The 19,354-nt window shown below is 42.0% G+C and overlaps 1 protein-coding gene across 4 annotated transcripts in view; it reads left to right on the top strand.

The window, feature by feature from the left end:
• WWOX (WW domain containing oxidoreductase) overlaps positions 1–19,354 on the top strand; it is a 1,119,479-nt gene that overhangs the window by 704,276 nt on the left and 395,849 nt on the right. The window contains exon 9 of one of the 4 annotated variants that reach the window (XM_017953721.1): positions 152–563. The exons of the other annotated variants lie outside the window; for them this stretch is intronic. Coding sequence (XP_017809210.1) covers positions 152–217 — 66 coding nt within the window. The 3' untranslated portion in view covers positions 218–563. Of the gene's footprint in view, positions 1–151; positions 564–19,354 lie in introns of those variants that run through there. 4 annotated transcript variants of the gene reach the window in all.

The raw sequence follows: 19,354 nt of genomic DNA, 5'->3' as shown, positions 1-19,354 counted from the left end.
AGTCTTCCCAATTCTGAAAAAAGGATTCAGGGTATAATTTCTCACACAGATTTCTGGGACAGTGCTTTCTGGGAGCACCACGCCTCACTTACCAGTTGGACACTCATGTATAATTCTGGCTTTTGAATTTTTATTTTTTTTTTATTAACAGATACACAATCGGCATTGGGTGTGGCTCTGGAGATTCAATCTACTGGGCAAGTGTCATATTTCTTAACCTCAGTTTTTTCAACTGTAAATGGGGACAATAATGACATCTACCTATTATCCTTGAGGATGGAATGAGATATTGAATATAAAGTATCTAGTAGAGTGGCTAGCATGTAGTGAGTACCCAATACATACAATAAATGTTGGCTCTTATTACTATCAAGTGGAAACAAAAGTATAAGGTTTAAGTAAGTGAACAAAATGGGAGATAATTGAGGAAGAAAATCAGATGATGTCTAAGATAAGGCAAAGCACATTTTGTGAATGTTTAAATATCCTAAGACCCACTGGGGCAGTTTGTAGCAACATTTGCTGAAGGACAGTGTATATAATAAATATTTTAGGCTGGCTAAGAGAATGGCTCTGAATGTCTACCCAGCTATGACATGTAGAAACGCTCCTTGCCTTCCTTCCACAACTTTCTTCCTTTAATCAGGATCGACTTAGCTGTTAAACAACTCCTAGAACTGTGGTTGATTACTTGCTGTAGTAACAATCAGTATGGACATTCAGCAACTGGCCTTCCATACTGTGATTCAGGGACCCAGACTTTGACTTCTGGGGCTCAGCTATACCCTGGAGCCTGCGAATTCTCTGCTGGATCCTTTAAGTCCAGTCATCTGACAGGGGAAGAAAAAGTACAAGATTCCAAGGAGTTACTATGGGTCAAGCCTAGAAGCAGTGAGATCACTTCCACCTGCTTCCCATTGGCCAGAATTCAGTCACATGATTACAACCAACTGCAAGGGAGTCTGGGAAATGTAGTCTAGTGATGCCTTCAGGAGGCAAGAGAAATGTTTTCAGTGAACACATTGCCTTCTCAGCCTTGCCTTCTACTGTAGATTGTTTACAATATTGCTTTAAAATTGCATGGTCTTGTACAAATGATACAAGTTTTATTTTGCCTTTTGGAAGGAGTTACTGTCATATTTGTTACAGATATATCTGTTTATCAGCATCATTGCAAAGTATTAGAAAAGGCCCTTGCCTGGGCTAGCAGCCAGAACCATTCTTCAGTTCCCAGCAGCCATCCAGCCACTCATTGCTATGTGAGCTGGGGCTAGTCACTAAGAACCTTTGATCTCATGTTTCTTTATCTTCTTCTTTTTTTTTTTTTTTTTTTTTTTAAGGCAGAGTCTTACTCTGTCGCTCAGGCTGGAGTGCAGTGGCGCGATCTTGGCTCACTGCAAGTTCTGCCTCCCGAGATCAACTGATTCTCCTGCCTCAGCCTTCCAAGTAGCTGGGATTACAGGCATGGGCCGCCATGCCTGGCTAATTTTTGTGTTTTCGGTAGAGATGGGGTTTCACCGTGTTGGCCAGTCTGGTCTCGAACACCTGATCTCAAGTGATCCACCCACCTCAGCCTCCCAAAGTGTTGGGGTTGCAGGCGTGAGCCACTGTGCCGGGCCCCAACTTTCTTTATCGATAGAATTGGGAAAATTGTACCTGCCTTGCCTGCCTCATTGGGTGTGGAAGAAATGACATAATCCATGAGAGTGCCTTCTGAATGAAGAGTACCTGCTAAAGGGAAAAGCTAATGTCAAGTCAGCTACCTCTGACCCAAATAAGAACACAAAATTACAAGACTGTATTGTATAATCATGCATGACACAAGGTATGCAATTTTAAGGATCAAAGTGGTTGAAAAAAAAAATTGAAACATCAGATATAAAAAGGCAGCCCCAGCAGGCAGGAGCTTGCAGTCACTTCCCGACATGCCTAAAGTAGACCCATTCCCATTGCTCTCATTTGTAGAGATGGTCTCGAGGCAGCCTGGAGTCAAGACAAGAGTGCCAGGCAGGATTGAGGCACTGTTCCAGTTCCAGTCTGGCTGCTTTTTCAACCTGGGGCTTTAGTCATGTCAATATTCCTGAGCTTCCATTTGCTTATTTGAAAAATAGGAAGATTCGTCCAGTCTCACGGAACTGTGATAAGTAACAAACAATCTCCCAGAAAAATCTCCAGCCAAAAATCCCCTGGAGGCCAGGTGCATTAGTGCATGCCTGTAATCCCAGCACTTTGGGAGGTCGAGGCAGGAGGATCTCTTGAGGCTAGGAGCTCGAGACCAGTCTGGGCAACATAGCAAGACTCTGTCTCTACAAAAAATACAAAAATTAGCTGTGCATGGTGGCGCATGCCTGTAGTCCTAGCTACTCAAGAGGCTGAGGTGGGAGGATTGCGTGAGCCCAGGAGGTCAAGACTGCAGTGAGTCATGATCACACCACTGCCCTCTACCCTGGGTGACAGGGTGGGACCCCGTCTGTAAAAACAAAAACAAAAAACAAAATCTACTAAAAACTCACTGGAGCTATGAGAAATCTTAGCCCATGGAAACCAGTCTTCTCCCTTTGTTTCTGGGGAAACTGAGGTTCAGAGAGATGGAGCTTGCTCATGTTATATAGGGAGCAAAGGACAGAGCTTGGACCAGAGCACAGAGGTCATGATACCAAATCCAAGGCACCTTCGACACAACGTAAGCAGGAAAGGAGAGTCTTGCTATTTTGAATCCAAACTGAAGTTATGCTCTGGGCTTCCAGAATCTGGGTCAAAAAGAGTAGAAGTCAGGCTCAGATTGACTGCTTTTCAAGAGAGAGAGAGAAAAAAAAAATTTGCCTTTCCCTCGCTGGAGGTCAGATGTCAAAAAAGCTAATAACAGAATCCAAGGATGTCATCGACAAATGAAAAAAAAAACAGGTGCAATACGGGAACAAAAGCTATCTTATCATTAATATGCCGCTTTTTTGTTATGTACTCATGCCCCAGAAATTATTGTACAGCCTGTACTTGAGTCCTTAGGCAGAAAGCATCTTATCATTCACGAGCTTAGCTATGCGGTATATTCCCCCCTCCCCACAAGGGAGTTGTTGGGGTTTTGTTTTTTTTTTTTTTAAAGAGATTTACAGTGATCTTTCCCTTTAGGTTTTTCTCGAAACATATATATTTTTAATTTCTCGCCATCTCAGGGGTAAATAAATATATTAAAATAAGCTATGGGATGTATAGCAGAGTATAACAATGATAAATGATGTTGTGTGTAATTTTTCTACTATTAACATAAAGTAATATAAACTGAAGGACACTAGTCTATTGAGAGACTTAGAAGCTAATGTTCCATATCAGATGCGGCCAATGTCAGGACTGAATACAGATTAGGCAGTGTCCTTTTCTCCCCAGGGGAATTAAAGTTTGAGACACCACTCGCTGCCAGTGGTTTTACGGCATTTTGTTGGGGCCGGTGGTGCCTTTCTTGGTCTATTAATTCAGGAGCCGTAAATGACAATGTGAGCAAAATGGTTTTCCGGTGGGATGCATTTCATTTATATGTGCTTGTATCGTCTATACCTTGTCAATCCATTTTGTCACAATAAGTGTTTTTAAATTGTTTAGATTACCTCCACTTCATTATGGTTCCTGGCATTTGTGTCTTATGCAAGGCTATTATGTGAAGTTAGGAAATATTTAAAAGTCTGCCTTTCTAAAGAAACAGGGACACGGTGCAGAAAAGTTCATCTGGAGTTAGTCTTCTCTCTTGCTGTCTCTTTAGCGGAGAGTTCATGGGCAGGGTACACTCTGCGAGAAGGAATGAAAACCCCAGGGTAGATGCTTACAAAAATCACTTTCAAAAAATTGATGGTGTCCGTCTGAGTTAACAAACACACGCTCGCACATCTGTGCTTGCTGGATTTTTAAGAACTTACCGGCATTTAAGATTTTCTTAGGAAAATGATTTTCTCACCAGGGATAGAGTCTCAAAGTTGGAGGTATTTTATTTTGTTTTAAATAATGTCATCATCACACGTCATTTCAGATCTCAAAAGTCCACTCCAAATCTCTCCTTATGGAGTTGAGGAGGGGAGAGGCTGTCAGAGGCAGAGGGACTTGGCCAAGGTCACATGGGTTTGGACGACCCCCTCCGAATCTTGAAGCTCATGTTCCGTGCCACTTTGTGTACTGACTTTTCTGCTATTTTATGCTACCTGCTCTCTAATGTCATCCAAAAACATTCTCTAAAGAAAGTACACAAAAGGAGAAAGGGGGAATTGGGCATGCCATTGGGAGAACAAATCTATTTAGATATCTTTGGCTGTGTTGACAGAAGCTGCCCAATTATACCCAGTTACAAATTTTAAATGCATGTTAGTCAAAGTTCCAGTTAGATAGCTTTAGAAAAATGTCTGTGTGAATGACGACTTTTGCCTGAAATGTGTCCTCAATCTCAGGCACTGGTCAGGAACCTCCCCCGCGTCTGGCATTCCAGGTCTGAGGTTCCGATGAACTCTTCTTCTCTGCCTCCCCATTAAAATGGGCAGAAGGGAAGGAACACTTGGGTCTCACCAAGCATGTTGTTATCCTTCGGGTTGGCTCGGAGATGATACGTTTGTCACGGTTCATAAATTTTATCTTTGCACTAAAAACAGGGTTAGAATATCTTCAATGCAATTACAAAAATGTATTAAAACTGGGAAGGAGAAAAAATATGGTGGTAGATGCGATTTTAATGATTGTATAAATGTTCACTGTTCCGTGGCAAAAAAAAAAAAAAAAAAAAAAAGTCGGGCTTTTCAGCCACAGTATTTCAGAGGAATGCCCGGGCCTGGTTTTCTGTAAATGTGTACCATGTGCTTTTATCACAAAGACAAATATGTTGCTCTAATATTCTGCTTGGAGCAGAGTGACCAGCTGACATTATATGATATCCGCAGGCTTTGATTGTGTAGGTGCCTGTAGTCACTGGCTATGAAAATGGCCCCAAATAAAGTGATATCCACACTTCTTCTTTCTCCTACAAATTGGGAGGTCTAGGAACAGGGGTAAGCCTGTGTAGTCAGAATTAGCCTGCGACACGAATTACTATGCAGAGTCTGTCCCCACTGTGATAGAATTTGCCGTTCGCTTCCTTTGCTAAATGGCTTGCGGTGGCAGCTGACGGCCAAAGGGGAAGCTGAGAACAGCAAAGATTCAACTGCAAACATTTTAGGGGGTTCCTGACTTCAGGCCTCTTTTCAGAATGAGGGAATTGTCTAAAATCTCAAATGCATTCTTGGCTAGGGTCAGGCATGTAGCAGCCACAGCAAACTTCTCTGGAGATAGCATGTCCTCCCGAGCACTCACGTGACAGATAGTGCTCTGTCAACAGACAGTCTGATAGTTTAGCAAGTTTTTGCAAGGCATTCCCCAATATAACCATTAAGCATCAAACTCTAGAATGGAAGTTTCGTAAAATAGAAAAAAAAAAAAAAGTGAGCATAAATGCAAACTATTACCCCATGTAATAGTTTATTTATTTCATGCTACACTTTTCTGGGCAGTGTTATTGTCATTCTCTCTCTACCTCTTTTTTTTTTTTTCTTAGACAGAGTCTCACTCTGTTGCCCGGGCTGGAGTGCAGTGGTGCAGTCTTGGCTCACTGCAGCCTCTGCCTCCGCCTCCGCCTCCCAGGTTCAAGTGACACTCATCTCAAGTGGTTTCTACCTCATTAAAAAAAACAAAACAAACAAAAAAAAACACTTGCCATTTTTGGACTGGGCGTGCTGGCTCACGCCTGTAATCCCAGTACTTTGGGAGGCCGAGGCATGTAGATCACCTGAGGTCGTGAGTTTGAGACCACCCTGGCCAACATGGTGAAATCCCATCTCTACTAAAAATGCAAAAATTAGCTGGATGTGGTGGCAAGTGCCTGTAATCCCAGCTACTCAGGAGGCTGAGGCAGGGGAATCACTTGAACCCGGGAGGTAGAGGTTGCAGTAAGCTGGTATCATATCACTGCACTCCAGCCTGTGAGAAGGCTAGACCCTATCTCAAAAATAAACAAACGTTTGCCATTTTAGCTGCCAATGAGGATATCTATCCTCTTGGCATTTGAATGCAGCCAAAGTCCTTACTGGGGAAATTTTTGAGCTCTCACCCCTCACTAACAATTTCTCTCCTTTGTTTCTGAATGAAGTTATCCACAGAGTTTTAAAGTGAGTGGTGAGTTGTGGATACCTCTTCCGAGCAGGTGCACCCCCATCCTGCCATTGTCCCTCTCCTTAGCGTATATGGATTAACAACATTTCACTTTCAGACAAAGGGACATTTCAGTTTTTTTAGGAGATTAAAGCTGTGTAAGATGTACAATTTAAACTGGGTGTTGATATTTTATAGATTGTTGAGTCCGATTCCCCTGATCTAAAATGAACTGGTTTTGTTATTTGATGTAAATCGCTTAACCTCTTTCCACGTTTTTTCAGCAAAAAGGGATAAGAACAGAACCTGCCTTGCAGAAAATTAACTGAGATGATACGTGGAAAGGGCCTATCCCAGAGGCTGGTGCACCGTGGTGGCTTTTGCTGGCTGGTGCGCCATGGTGGCTTTTGCCGGCTGGTGCACCGTGGTGGCTTTTGCCGGCTGGTGTGCCATGGTGGCTTTTGCCGGTGCTGCTGGTTGTTGTTATTAGCATTCTTGTCTTTGTGAAAGTGACAAGGAATGTGCCTGTGCATGAATCTCGCTCTTAGATCAGACATGCTTTTGAAATATCCAGATATATTCAACACAAAGAGCAAAGTTTTTTTGTATTTTGTTTGTTTGGTTTTTTTTTGTTTTTGTTGTTGTTGTTGTTGTTTGCTGGTGTTTACTGAATGCGTGCAAGGCTGAGGAAACAAGTGTATTTAAATAAATAAGGAGTGTATTTAAATAAACAGTGGTTTATGGAAGGCTTTGGAAATCTACTATATTAATCTGGAATTTTATGAAATTTTACCAGAACCTAAGTTATTAATAGTTGAGGACAAAGACCAACCATTTTCCCCAAAACTTAGTCAATAGTTTTGTCCTTAACAACTAATTAATAAATATCTGTGAATATAGTGAGTGACTAAAGCAATGCATTAATGGTTGAATGGCTGGCCACCGTGCCTCGTGCCTGTAATCCCAGGACTTTGGGAGGCCAAGGCAGGTAGATTACTTGAGGTCAGAAGTTCAAGATCAGCCTGGGCAACATGGTGAAACCCTGTCTCTACTAAAAATAAAAAAATTAGCCAGGTGTGGTGGTGGGTGCCTATAATCCCAGCTACTTGGGAGGCTGAAGCAGGAGAATTGCTTGAACCCAGGAGGGAGAGGTTGCAGTGAGACAAGATGATGCCATTGCACTCCAGCCTGGGTCACAGAGCAAGACTCAATGTCAGAAAAAAAAAAAAAAGAAAGAAAGAAAAGAAAAAAAGGAATGAATGAGTGGCAAGAAAGATGAACTGACTTTTATCACCAGGCCTGCCATGGAATTCATGGCCCCTTGCACTGTAGCCAGTAGGTGCAAGAGTATCTAGTAGGCACTCTATTTTTTAAAAAATGTCTTGGAATCAATCATAATTTAATATCAATTATATAAAAATTAGTCTTGCAGGATCCAACAATTCTGATTCATTCCACTCACAGGACAAATCAGTTCTTAACACAAACCCCATAGATTCTTCCTTAAATAAAAAAGTGTGGCTATGAAGAAATAAGACTTCCCCCCCGCCCCGCCCCCCGATTCAAACCACCACTTGCTCATGTGCGTTATTGTAGTGGCTTTGCAGAGTATTTCTTTGGCCAGAAAGTCTATTGTCAAATTGATCTTCATGCTTAAGTATAGGATTTATCTCTCCAGCTCATGCAGAATTCTGTTTTATATGGAGATTTTAAATTCGTGCAGAAAAGTATTACGTGGGTTTCAAAGGTACTCTTTTTTCTTTTTTGAGACAGGGTCTCGCTGTGTTGCCCGGGCTGGACTGCAATGGTGCGATCACGGCTTTCTGCAGCATTGACCTTGTGGGCTCAAGCAATCCGCCTGCCTCAGCCTCCCAAGTAGCTTAGAACCACAGGCATATGCCACCATACCTGGACATGTTTTTAAGTTTAATTTTTGTTTTTGTAGAGATGAGGTCTCCGTATGTTGCCCGTGTTGGTCTCAAACTCCTAGGCTCAAGCAGTCTTCCCACCCCGGCCTCCCAAAGTGCAGGGATTGTAGGCGTGACCCCTCTTGCCCAGCCTGAAGAGCGTTCTTGAAAGTAAAACCACGGGATCTGTTGGAAGTGGCATGATGGAGGAATTTTAAAAGAATTGAACAAATAGGCCGGGCGCGGTGGCTCAAGCCTGTAATCCCAGAACTTTGGGAGGCCGAGGCGGGTGGATCACGAGGTCAGGAGATCGAGACCATCCCTGGCTAACATGGTGAAACCCTGTCTCTACTAAAAATACAAAAAACTAGCCGGGCGTGGTGGCGGGCGCCTGTAGTCCCAGCTACTCGGAGGCTGAGGCAGGAGAATGGCGTGAACCCAGAAGGCGGAGCTTGCAGTGAGCCGAGATCGTGCCACTGCACCCCAGCCTGGGCGACACAGCGAGACTCCGTCTCAAAAAAAAAAAAAAAAAAAGAATTGAACAAATAAAGTAGTCAGAAGCAGTCAGAACTCAAAAATACTGCTTCATTTCTCCCAAATCACCATCACCAGACAAACAGGTGTGTGTGTGGATGGGGGAGGTGGGCAGGTGGTACTTCATGGTCTTGGAGGAGGGAAGGTGCTCCTCCTTCTTAGCTGATTGACGATGAGATAGATAGAAACAGCCACATCACTGTGAGATGGAAGCCCTTCTTTCCTTCAGCTGACTTCCCTCTCCTTCATTCCCAACCAGGTTCGACCCTGCCAGAGTGGAGGTTGTGGCAGATGGGTCAGATAGCACGTGTCCTGTCGCTGTCACCACTTTTTAATGAGGGCTGGGGCTCCTCTTGAAGAGCCCAGGAACTGCAGTCCCTCCTCTGTGCCTTCCCCTGAACACAATGCGCCCTCACTAATAAATTCTGAGGGCTGACACTGCCTGAGCCGGCTGGTCTTTGCCCTCAATTTCATTGAGATGGGCCATTGAAAACTCATTACAAGCTGTTTAGACTCTGACTTTGACTTTTGCTCGGCAGCGAACAAAATTAACAGCTCTTGGAGGTAGCAAAAAAGGCTCTCAGCCAAATTAAAAAAAAAAAAAAAAAAAGAAAGAAAGAATTGAAATGATGAGAAAAGACTTTTAATATTAACTCCATTAGTCATGCAAACAAGCGCACGTCGGAAGCGCATATGTTCTGCGTGTGGCTCTCATTTGGAGTCTGGTGTGAATTGTGGCTTCTCCCAGTGGAGGGAAATTCATACCCAGGTCTTACACGCAGCTCAAAATTTTTTACATGTCAAGCAATGAGCCTTTGAGTGTAGCAGAATTGCTTCATAAATTTAACTATCACTTTCAAATTTCTGTTTTTTTCTAATTTAGTGCTTGATAGTTTTTTATGTGATAATTTTAAAATGCTGTTTATAGCAAAAGTTACCTTGATAGTACAGGTGTGCAGAGAAAATTCACAGCCATCAATAAAAAGGAAAAAAAAAATCCTGTTTATACCTTAGGCATTCCGTGATCCTGAGGATGTCACCATGGCTGTATTACAGGTTTTAAAAGCAACCCAATTAATCTAAATTTCTTCCAAACTAAAAGCTACTGAAAGATTTAAATATTGCTACCAATATCTACGGATGGTTTCCATTGATATTTGGGAAGTTTTCATTTGTATTTGGGAAGCTTTGCATGAGCAAAATGCCCCTTTCTCCTGATATTTGCAACTCATCTTAAAAGTACTTTTGTGCATGTGGTCTTGTACATGAAATTAAGACTATCACTACCAAAATATCAAAATTTAAGAATTAGATTGTGAAATGTTTAAGGTAGGCAAAGAATGTTTAACCAAGAGAGGAAAAGTGTATTTGAGAGAGACCTGATGAGTTCACCACCAACTCTGGAGAATCAAACCCAAAACAGCATAGATTTTTTTTTTTTGTTTTTTTGAGACGGAGTCTCACGCTTTTGCCCAGGCTCAAGTGTGGTGGTGTGATCTCAGGATCTCGGCTCACTGCAAGCTCTGCCTCCTGGGTTCACACCGTTCTCCTGCCTCAACCTCCTGAGTAGCTGGGACTACAGGCGCCCACCACCACGCCTGGCTAATTTTTTTTTTTTTTTTTTTTTTTTGCATTTTTAGTAGGGTTTCATGATGTTAGCCAGGATGGTGTCAATCTCCTGACATCGTGATCCGCCCGCCTCAGCCTCCCAAAGTGCTGGGATTACAGGCGTTAGCCACCACGCCGGGCCAACAGCATAGATTTGAGGCATCTTGAAGGTAGAGGCAAAAGAGTGGGGTCCACTTTGGATTTTTAGGTTATTCACTGTTAAGACCTAAACAGCTTCTCATTTGGGTGAAACATGGGAGTGTCAAAAATAAGTCACTGTCACTCTTTGCCAACTTCCTTTAACTCTTTGTATGGCTGTATCTCCATAGATATCCAGTTTTTTCTTTTCTTTTTTTTTTTCAATTCCTCTCCAAACTGTCATTGACAGTGCCAAGATCTGTGAATATGGAAAGATTAAGACTTTTTTCCTGCCTGTTTGGGTCCTCTTTCTAGCATGCCAGGAACATTTTTCTCATCTTTTGAACATTACGGAATAACACCCAGTGCCACCCTCTAACCTCAAGAGACAGAAGTGGAGGATCCTCTTAAGAAATCTTTGAAACCCAAAGTAATGAATTAGTCCAAAGCCGGTTGAGGCTCTAGACAGATCTTAGCAGTCAAAGCAATAAATGTATAATCCCGTAAATCTAAACTTTGTGGTATATTCATTAGGCTCTCTGTTTTCTTTTCCTTCAAATGTTTCGCTTAATTCCCTGATATAATAAGCCTTCCAAATTCTTGGTGTTTTTCTACAACGAAGACCTTGATCTTTTTCCTCTCAGGATTTCTTTCATGAGAACCCATCTTCTGGCCATTTGGATATCACTGATGAGGGAATTGAAGCATTTCCCTATTCTGTAGAGTTTCATTAAAGTTTGACGATATTCCAGTAAACTTGTTGCATAACAAACCATCCCCAAATTTAGTGGCTTAAAACAACAACATTTATTTTGTTCAGGACTCTGTAGTTTCAGCAGGGCTCTCAGGAACAGCTTATCTCTGCTCCAATTAGCATCAGCTGAAGCTGCTTGAAAGCCAGGGTCTGAGATCACCTGAAGGTTGTTCACTCATGAGTCTGAGGATTGATGCTGACTGGTGGGTGGGACTCTTGCTGGAGGGGCTATTGGCTGGAACACCTACACATTGTCTCCATGTGTCCTGGGCTTCCTCACAATATGGTGGCTGGGTTTCAAGGGTGAGCATCCCAAAAGAAAGAAGGAAACAGATGCTGCATTGCCTTTTATGGCCTTCCATAGAAGTTACATAGCCCTGGTTTTCCTGCATTCTATTTTTTAGACTGTCAGACCCACCCCAATCAGATTTATAGTGAGAGAAAATAGACCCCACCTCTTCTGGAAGAGAATGTGGGACTGGACATACTGCTATGGCCACTTTTGAGAGATTCAGTCTGCCACATAAGCGAACAGTTCATGTCCTACAACGGGATATTGGGAAAAGAAGTGGTATTTGGGAGCCGGTCAGGAAACCTGGTTTGGAATCCTGCCTCTGCCCCTTACTAGCCACATGACTGGGTCTTAGCATGCTCATCTATGAAATGGGGGACACTAATGCTGACCCCACATTTGTGATGAGGATTATGCAAATAAAATCTGTAATTTGTACAAGTGTCCACCAACTGCCTGGTGCAGACTGGATGCTCAATAAATCTTTGGTGAGTCAGTTTATTGAATTGGAATCTGCACATTATGGCCATTATTTAGGTTTATTGTGTCCTAATCTATGTCACTGAGTACCTCCTTGCTGTTTTTCATGAGTTTTCCACTGAGTTGCAACATGCCACTGGCCAATGAAGGTCAGGGAGGAAACAGATTAACAACATCTCATACCACAATGTCAAAATACTTAAAAGTGTTTACAGAGCCCGGTGACACCCAATGAATTTAAAACAAGAGGACCGGAGCAGAAGTAAAACTATTCTTGTTCTTCTAAGCTTGAACACAGGCCTTGATGTTTTATGATTGTTTTAAGGTCCATTAATCGTTGAATCATGAGGCCATGTAACAAAATGACAGCTTTAACATCGAGGGCCCGGGTTTATTTTAAATATTTTTGCTTCTACATGGATTCTAATTAATGACAGTGGCTAAAACCTGATTCAAATGTGGCAAACGTGGAGTGCCATGGGATGAAGCGAGTCAGTTTCATCTAGGAGCATTTAATGGCTTATGGAAAGAAATATTCCCTTAAGATTGAAAGGTGCCAGCGTTTAATGGGCATTAGCTGATTCTCAGAAAGAGGAAACAATGTACTGTTATATAATTGGTGTTTCTTCAAAGTGGCCTGACCAAACTGTAGTGCTGCTTCTTTGTCTGACATGGTAGCCACTAGCCACATGTGGCTATTTAAACTTAAATGAATTAAAGTTATATGACATTTGTAAAAATCACTTCTTCAGTTTCATTAACTAGCCCCATTTCAAGTGCTCAGTAGCTATGTGTCCCTAACACACTGGACAGCAGAGTGACAGAACATTTTCATTTCATCGGACAGTTTAACTGCTTTGGAGACTGGTTCTCCTTTTGCTTTTTCCATGTTCACTCCAGAATTAAAGTCAACCAGCTCAAATGTCCCCTCTTTCCCCACAGATCTTTGTGCTGAAAGGCATCCCCTTCCCCATTTGGAGAATCTTCTAGGGCCTAGGCCCAAGCAGCCAGGACTCCCTGTAGTAAACCCCCCCTCCTCAATTTTTAGCACCCATGGTATTCCGCCTGAAGGTCAAGGCGTCTTTCAACCCCTCTAAATATCCTCCTCCTGTGATACCATAGGGACCCTGAACCTCTAGTCCTCAAGAGTAGTCATTCATCCCTCTGGACTATGGATCCCTTTGCAACCCAGAAGCAACTACTGTATGGCCTCTTCAAACCTGTATATGCTGCAAGTATTGTATTCTAGGTAGGACAAATAACAGGTCTTATAGGTGCAAATAATTTTCAAATATGGGTAAATGCTATTGGGATGTGTAAAGTAGAAATCCATTTTACAGTGTTACTGAATCCATAGTAACATGATCATTACCTACTTACTAATTGATGATTACTAAAAACGTGGATCTTTGTGAATTTCCGATGTCACAGAAGGGTGTTCTTCACTAGAAAAGTCAGTAGCCAACATTCTGGGAAGTAGAGGCCTCTTCCTTGATGCTTCATTGGTTTAAACATAAACTCCAACAGAAAAACATGCCATCATCTTTAATTTCCTGCACCAGCCAAACATTTATTTCATGTGATCCTCACACTAGATTGAGTGGTTCCATATGAATATCCTACGTCAAAGATGAGTAAATTGAGATGCGAAGGTTCTAATTTGCCCGGTGTCCTGGGTGTGTGATCGTGACCACTAGCCTAAACTGCTATTTTATGTCCACCCATCAACCTCCACGGCTGCCCCGCATTTGAACACACATAATATAGTTGTGTGGCTTGGTGGAGCCATCTAAATTCCGTTAGGCCATTAGCCAATGCCGCTATTAGGGGCGAAATGTCACGCACTTGATCTAAATGTACTTAGGAGAATTCTCAGGACCTGATGAATTATGATTGGGAATTTTATGGCCTCATAGGTTGCAGGCGTCATACCAACTGCAGCTAATGAGCTATGGGCCCTGAGAAGCACTGAGGACACACGGCGTTCTGCACACAGAGAGGGCTGTTTCTGTCTGTTCTCCCCCTCCACCCTTCTCAGATGCAATCTCAAGTCACGTGAGAACAGTGCAAATGTTTCTCCTGGATGGTTTCCTTTAGAGCATGTGTCCTATGACTTGAAATGGATGTCTGAGCAGAATGTTTTCAGAAGTTAGATTTTTTTTTAGGGGGGAAACAGAAACCAAAGCAAAGCCAATAGAGATCTAAACAAAACAAAACAAAAAATCCACCGTGGTATTCGAGGAAGGAAAAACCATTTTTCAAATGAAAACTTTTCATTATATTTGGTATGTTCTGCTTCCCTTCCCTAGTATGTATGAATGAGATGAAATCACTTCTTAATTTTCATGTTAATATTATAATTGAAGCCCATCCCTGTACCCTAAGGACTCTGCCAGCCTCTGGCAGTATTCCTTTCCAACTTCCACTTGCCCCAGATAGGTGGAAGTTAGCCTTTGTTTTTGGTGTCATCTTTTCTTTCCCTCCTTCCATCAGTTTTTTAGGAACTCCAGAAATTTAACCTAGCATGTAGGGGCCACCCCTGTTTCCAGATGCCTTCTAGAAAGAGGACTGGGGTGTGAATGAGGCCATGTGGCCTCGTTTGTCCCTGCGGTTGTCATGCAGATTTCTCAGAGCTTAGCTGGGACAGGAAGAAGGAAGGAGAGGATAGCAGTGTGTTCAGTGTGTGAGCTCCTAGAAACTCTTGGGTCACTGTTCCCAAGGGATGACGACCCTCTGTGGTAGATCAGTTGCATGTGCATTTGAGCTTTGCCTCCTCCCCTGGGTCAGCATTCCACACTCACCTTCTCAAAGCGAAGTCTCCCGTGGGGGACCCTTGGTGTGCTGTTCATCTAGCAAATCTCACAGCACCAATAGAAACACCAAGAGCATGGATTCATCAAAGGAAAAATGTTGAAGTTTCAATTTTTGTGCTTCCTGGTAATCTTTCAGCCCTTGATGGAAATTTCCAGACCTAAACCAGTGAGTTAAGAGTATGGGGAAGGGGAGCCCTCATACAGTTTCATTAAGTGATCCTTTAATACTCTTCTTCAGAGTGACGGGTGCCCATTGCCTATACATTTTCAAAATGACACTGAAAATTTCAAAACATTTCTATCAGAACATAGTCTTATTCTGAGCTGATTTCCAATTTCCACCTGCATCTGTTAAATGGCAGCTTACCTATGAAATATCAGGTTCTGCCCAATTACCTACCCTGCCTCATATGAGCAGCCCGTATATTTATGTGGACACATGCAGCCACGCTTGTTTTTAACATTTGAGAATGACAGCATATTGGCAGTTAATATAAGCTATCAAATATGACACGTCAACTCAGAAAACATCCCTAGGAAGTATTATGGGAACCCATGTATCACTTGAGATTCTTGGATCCATATTTGCTGTTAACAAAATAAATTAATAGTCAACAGCTGATTGAAACATTTCCCTGCTACCATGATTGCCTTGACAAATTCTGTACTGCAGAAGAATTTCACCTCCCACTATTTCTTCTGAGTGACTCTTGCCTGCTGAATAGGGCGTTTGGTTCTAATTGTTAAGCCTGCCTAATCCTGATTGAAGCGGGCCATAATATCAAGTGTGGAAGAAGGTGGGAGTATAAACTAGATTTGCTCCCTTCTGTAGGAATAACTCTATTAAGACTTTCTTTTTGGAGACAAATCATCTTATGCAGGGGGAAAAAAAACTCCACAAAAAAGACAAATGACAGCACAAGATCCAAAAAGGCAAGTGCTCAGTCATTTTGTCATAATGCCAGAAGAGACAGGAATGCTGTGTGGACTATGCATTCAGACACTTAGAAAATACTGCAGGCAGAGCTGGGGCTTCCGTGGCCAGAAGCATATTTAGTGAAGTGAGGATGCATCAAAGGCCTTCTCTGGTCTTCGGTAACTTGCACTGCCTTTCAGAGGTTTATAAAGGGAAGAGACAGGAAAGCAGTGTGCCAGTAAGATGACTCCTCTTCTCGTCTGAAGTTTAGAAGAATGCAGTGAACAAATGATGAAAAAGTCTGAAGGGACTTTGGTAATTCAGCATCTGGAAAAATATCAGTGTTTTGTGACATTCTTAGTTGTGATCTACCTTATGTTGTATACACATGGTCACTCGAATACGTAGGTATATTATTCTGCAATTGCTGATTAATTGATGATCCTTCATCCTCTCTGTGATTCATAGGCTCTCTGGGTTGGATAAATCACTTTTGGGAATTATATCTACTAGTACATTTATGTCAGTAGAATTCCATTTAGAAGCTGTCATTGTGTACATTCACTGTATCTGTTAACTTTCTTCATCTCTCTCTTCCTCTCCCTCTTCCTCCCTTTCTTCCTTTCCTTTCCCTTTCCCTTATCCTCTCCTGTCCTTTCTCCCTCCCTCCCTGTCTCTTTCTTTTCTTTTCTTTTTTCTTTTTCTCTCTCTCTCTTTCCCCCTTTTTGTATTTCTAGTAGAGACAGGGTTTCGCTATGTTGGCCAGGCTGGTCTCGAGCTCCTGACCTCAGGTGATCCACCTGCGTCAGTCTCCCAAAGTGCTGGAATTACAGGCAGGAGCCATCATGCCCAGCCCCCTTGTCCTCTTCTTATAAGGCTACTAATCCCCTCATGAGGGGCCTCATCCTCAAGACTTCATCTAAACCTAACTACCTCCCTAAGGTCCCATATCCAGATACCATCACACTGATGGTCAAGGCTTTGACATATAAATGAGGGGTAGAGGAACACAAACATTCAGTCCCTAACGCTTGTTCAAGTTACTTAAGCTTGGTAAGCCTCTCTCTTCTTGTTGACTCATGAGGATAATAAAATTTACCTGTTAGGGTTCTTTTGAGGAATAAATGGAATTTTTAAAGAATTGTTTCTGACATGTGATAATTACTTGATTAAACTATAGCTATGATAACACCCTCAAAGCTGTGGTTCTTACCCTCATCATTGTTTACGCTATCACACAATAAGATCTTTGCAAAAAGGATCAGGTTTCATTCTCTTGATCCCCAAAGTCCCCAGCCAGCACAGAGACCAAATACCAATGCATGGCAGTGTATAGGACCTAGGTGTCCTAACTTGGCAATGTATCTGCTAATTTTTTTAAAAGACAAGATGGTATCGACTGTGGCATATTTAGGATAATGCCCCATTATAGAGGACATCAGCAGCCAGCCACAGACCATCTCTTGGTGCCACTGGGTTTAGAGACACTGGGTTTAAAGGTGACACCGATTTAGCACGGCAGGTCTTATGTTCTTGTGTAATCTCAAACAACTTCTTGAAAATAATTTGTTAAGAAAACAAATATGGCTGGGCACAGTGGCTCATGCCTGTCATCCTGACACTTTGAGAGGCCGAAGTGGACGGATCACCTGAGGTCAGGAGTTCGAGACCAGCCTAGCCAACATGGCGAAACTCCTTCTCTACTAAAAATAAACAACTTAGCCAAGAGTAGTGGCAGGCACCTGTAATCCCAGCTGCTTGGGAGGCTGAGGCACGAGAATCACGTGAACCCAGGAGGCGGAGGTTTCAGTGAGCCAAGATCATGCCACTGCACTGTAGCCTGGGTGACAGAGTGAGTCTCCATCCACCCGCCCCCACAAAAACTCTATCCAAAGGCCCTGACTAACGCATAATCAGCACTAATTAACAAGCCCCATAAACTAAAGGCCCCATGTATGTGTTATAAGTTTTAACATTTTTTTTAATAGAAAAGACAGGGGAAAATACTATCATTCCACATCTTCTTAAACACATCTATTTTTAAAAGAGATTTTGACTCACTGGTGAATTTGTCTTAAAATGGAAAAATAAAATCAAATATAAGAATTTTGTTATGAATCTTTGTGGAAACACAATTAGGGAATCTACCAAACCCATGTAATTTCTTATTTCCGTCTAGTTATAGGAAAATACTGAGATGCTTGTGAGGTGTGTGTTTTTTTTTTTTTTTCCAACTTGTATACACGTTGTTCTATAAGCAGTTGATTGTTTTTTAGGAAAAAAAAATATTCAGCATCTCAAATGTACCTTTAATATTGCTTCTGATTTTTGTTGTTTTGCTATCATAGCGTTATCTACCTCACCGAGATATTTTAGGTCCTAAGTATTTTTCATTTGATATTTTCCCCTTAATTTCCTTTTTTCAACCTCCTAAGCTATAAATATACAGCCTTAAAAAAAAAAAAACACTCAGACATTTAAGTCCAAGAATCCTGCTTTTCTTCATGTGTTAGATTAATAACTTTTGTAAGGTGATGAGCAGAATGGAGTATACTTGAGCTGAGTTTTGCCAGAGTCCAAGATAATCTATTCTAATTTCTGGAGACACACATTTTATCCTGGTTAGAGAGAGATATAACGATGCCCATCTAATTCTGTGGCGGTCTGGCTTTGATGTATGTATATGTGGGCAGGAATGTGTGTGTGTGTGTGTGTGTGTGTGTGTGTGAGCACCTGTGTGTGTGTTCCTCAAGTATCCACTGTGACTCCAAGGTCTTAACAACAACAAAGGGCCTCTCTGAGATCAATCACATTCATTTGATGTTTGTTTTCTACTACCTGCTACTTGTTGCTTTCTCTTTGTCGCCGTTAATTTTGTTTGTCATATGTCAGACCAGGATGAGTGAGGCACATTCAGATTCAGCTCATTTTATTTATTTTTTTCTCCCTTCCTTAGTCACCACCTTTCCTAATTTCAGGCGGTCAGCACATTTAGCAAGCGTGTAGCTGCTTGCCTGAGCAAGCCATTAATCTATATTAGAAAATGTAGAGGCCCCAGTGCTAACCTTCCTGAAGCTTGCCTCCCCACCCCCAATTCTATAGGTTCTATTACATCTCCCCTGGTTTAAGTCACCTGCTGTTACTTTTAGGAGTTTTCTTTTCTTTCCTTGCTGAATATCTGCATTTATTAATACTGCCCAGGCACACAGGCTGTGGCTCAAGTTTTCAGCACAGGACAGTGTGTCATCACAAGAGAAGACGGAACCCGGCCAGATCCTCCCCCTGCCGGCAAGCGGAGTCAGTTACTGGGAAGCCATAATAATTCTTTCTTCTAGAGAATTTTGGCAAAAATGTGCCTCCTTCTTATGTCAACAATTTTTCATCTTTCTGGAATTCTTATTTCCCCTTCCCCTCTTCTTCCTTTTTATCCTCCTGGTGAAGTCTCTCTTTTTCCCTAAAAAACTGGAAAAAATGCACTTTTCTGTGTCAATTCAAATGATATTTAAAAAATACAGTATGTTAAAAAAATTAAGTTTCTGTAATCCTTATATCCCCTACATACCACTGTCTAATCAAACTACCAAGAAGCCTCTTTTGAAAAAAAAAAAAAAAAAAAACTAAATGAACCTCTACTTGAGAATGTTGGCTTTTCATATATGTACAGAACAAAAGAGGTTGCAGTGATGGCTTGGATAAAGGCACCTGTGTTCTTTTCGAACCTATCCAATTTCAAGATGTATCCTTTGTGGATTACAT

This window comes from Papio anubis, chromosome 18, assembly GCF_008728515.1.
Source record: "Papio anubis isolate 15944 chromosome 18, Panubis1.0, whole genome shotgun sequence".
Taxonomy (NCBI): Eukaryota; Metazoa; Chordata; class Mammalia; order Primates; family Cercopithecidae; genus Papio; species Papio anubis.
This window is presented reverse-complemented; position numbering and strand designations above follow the sequence as displayed.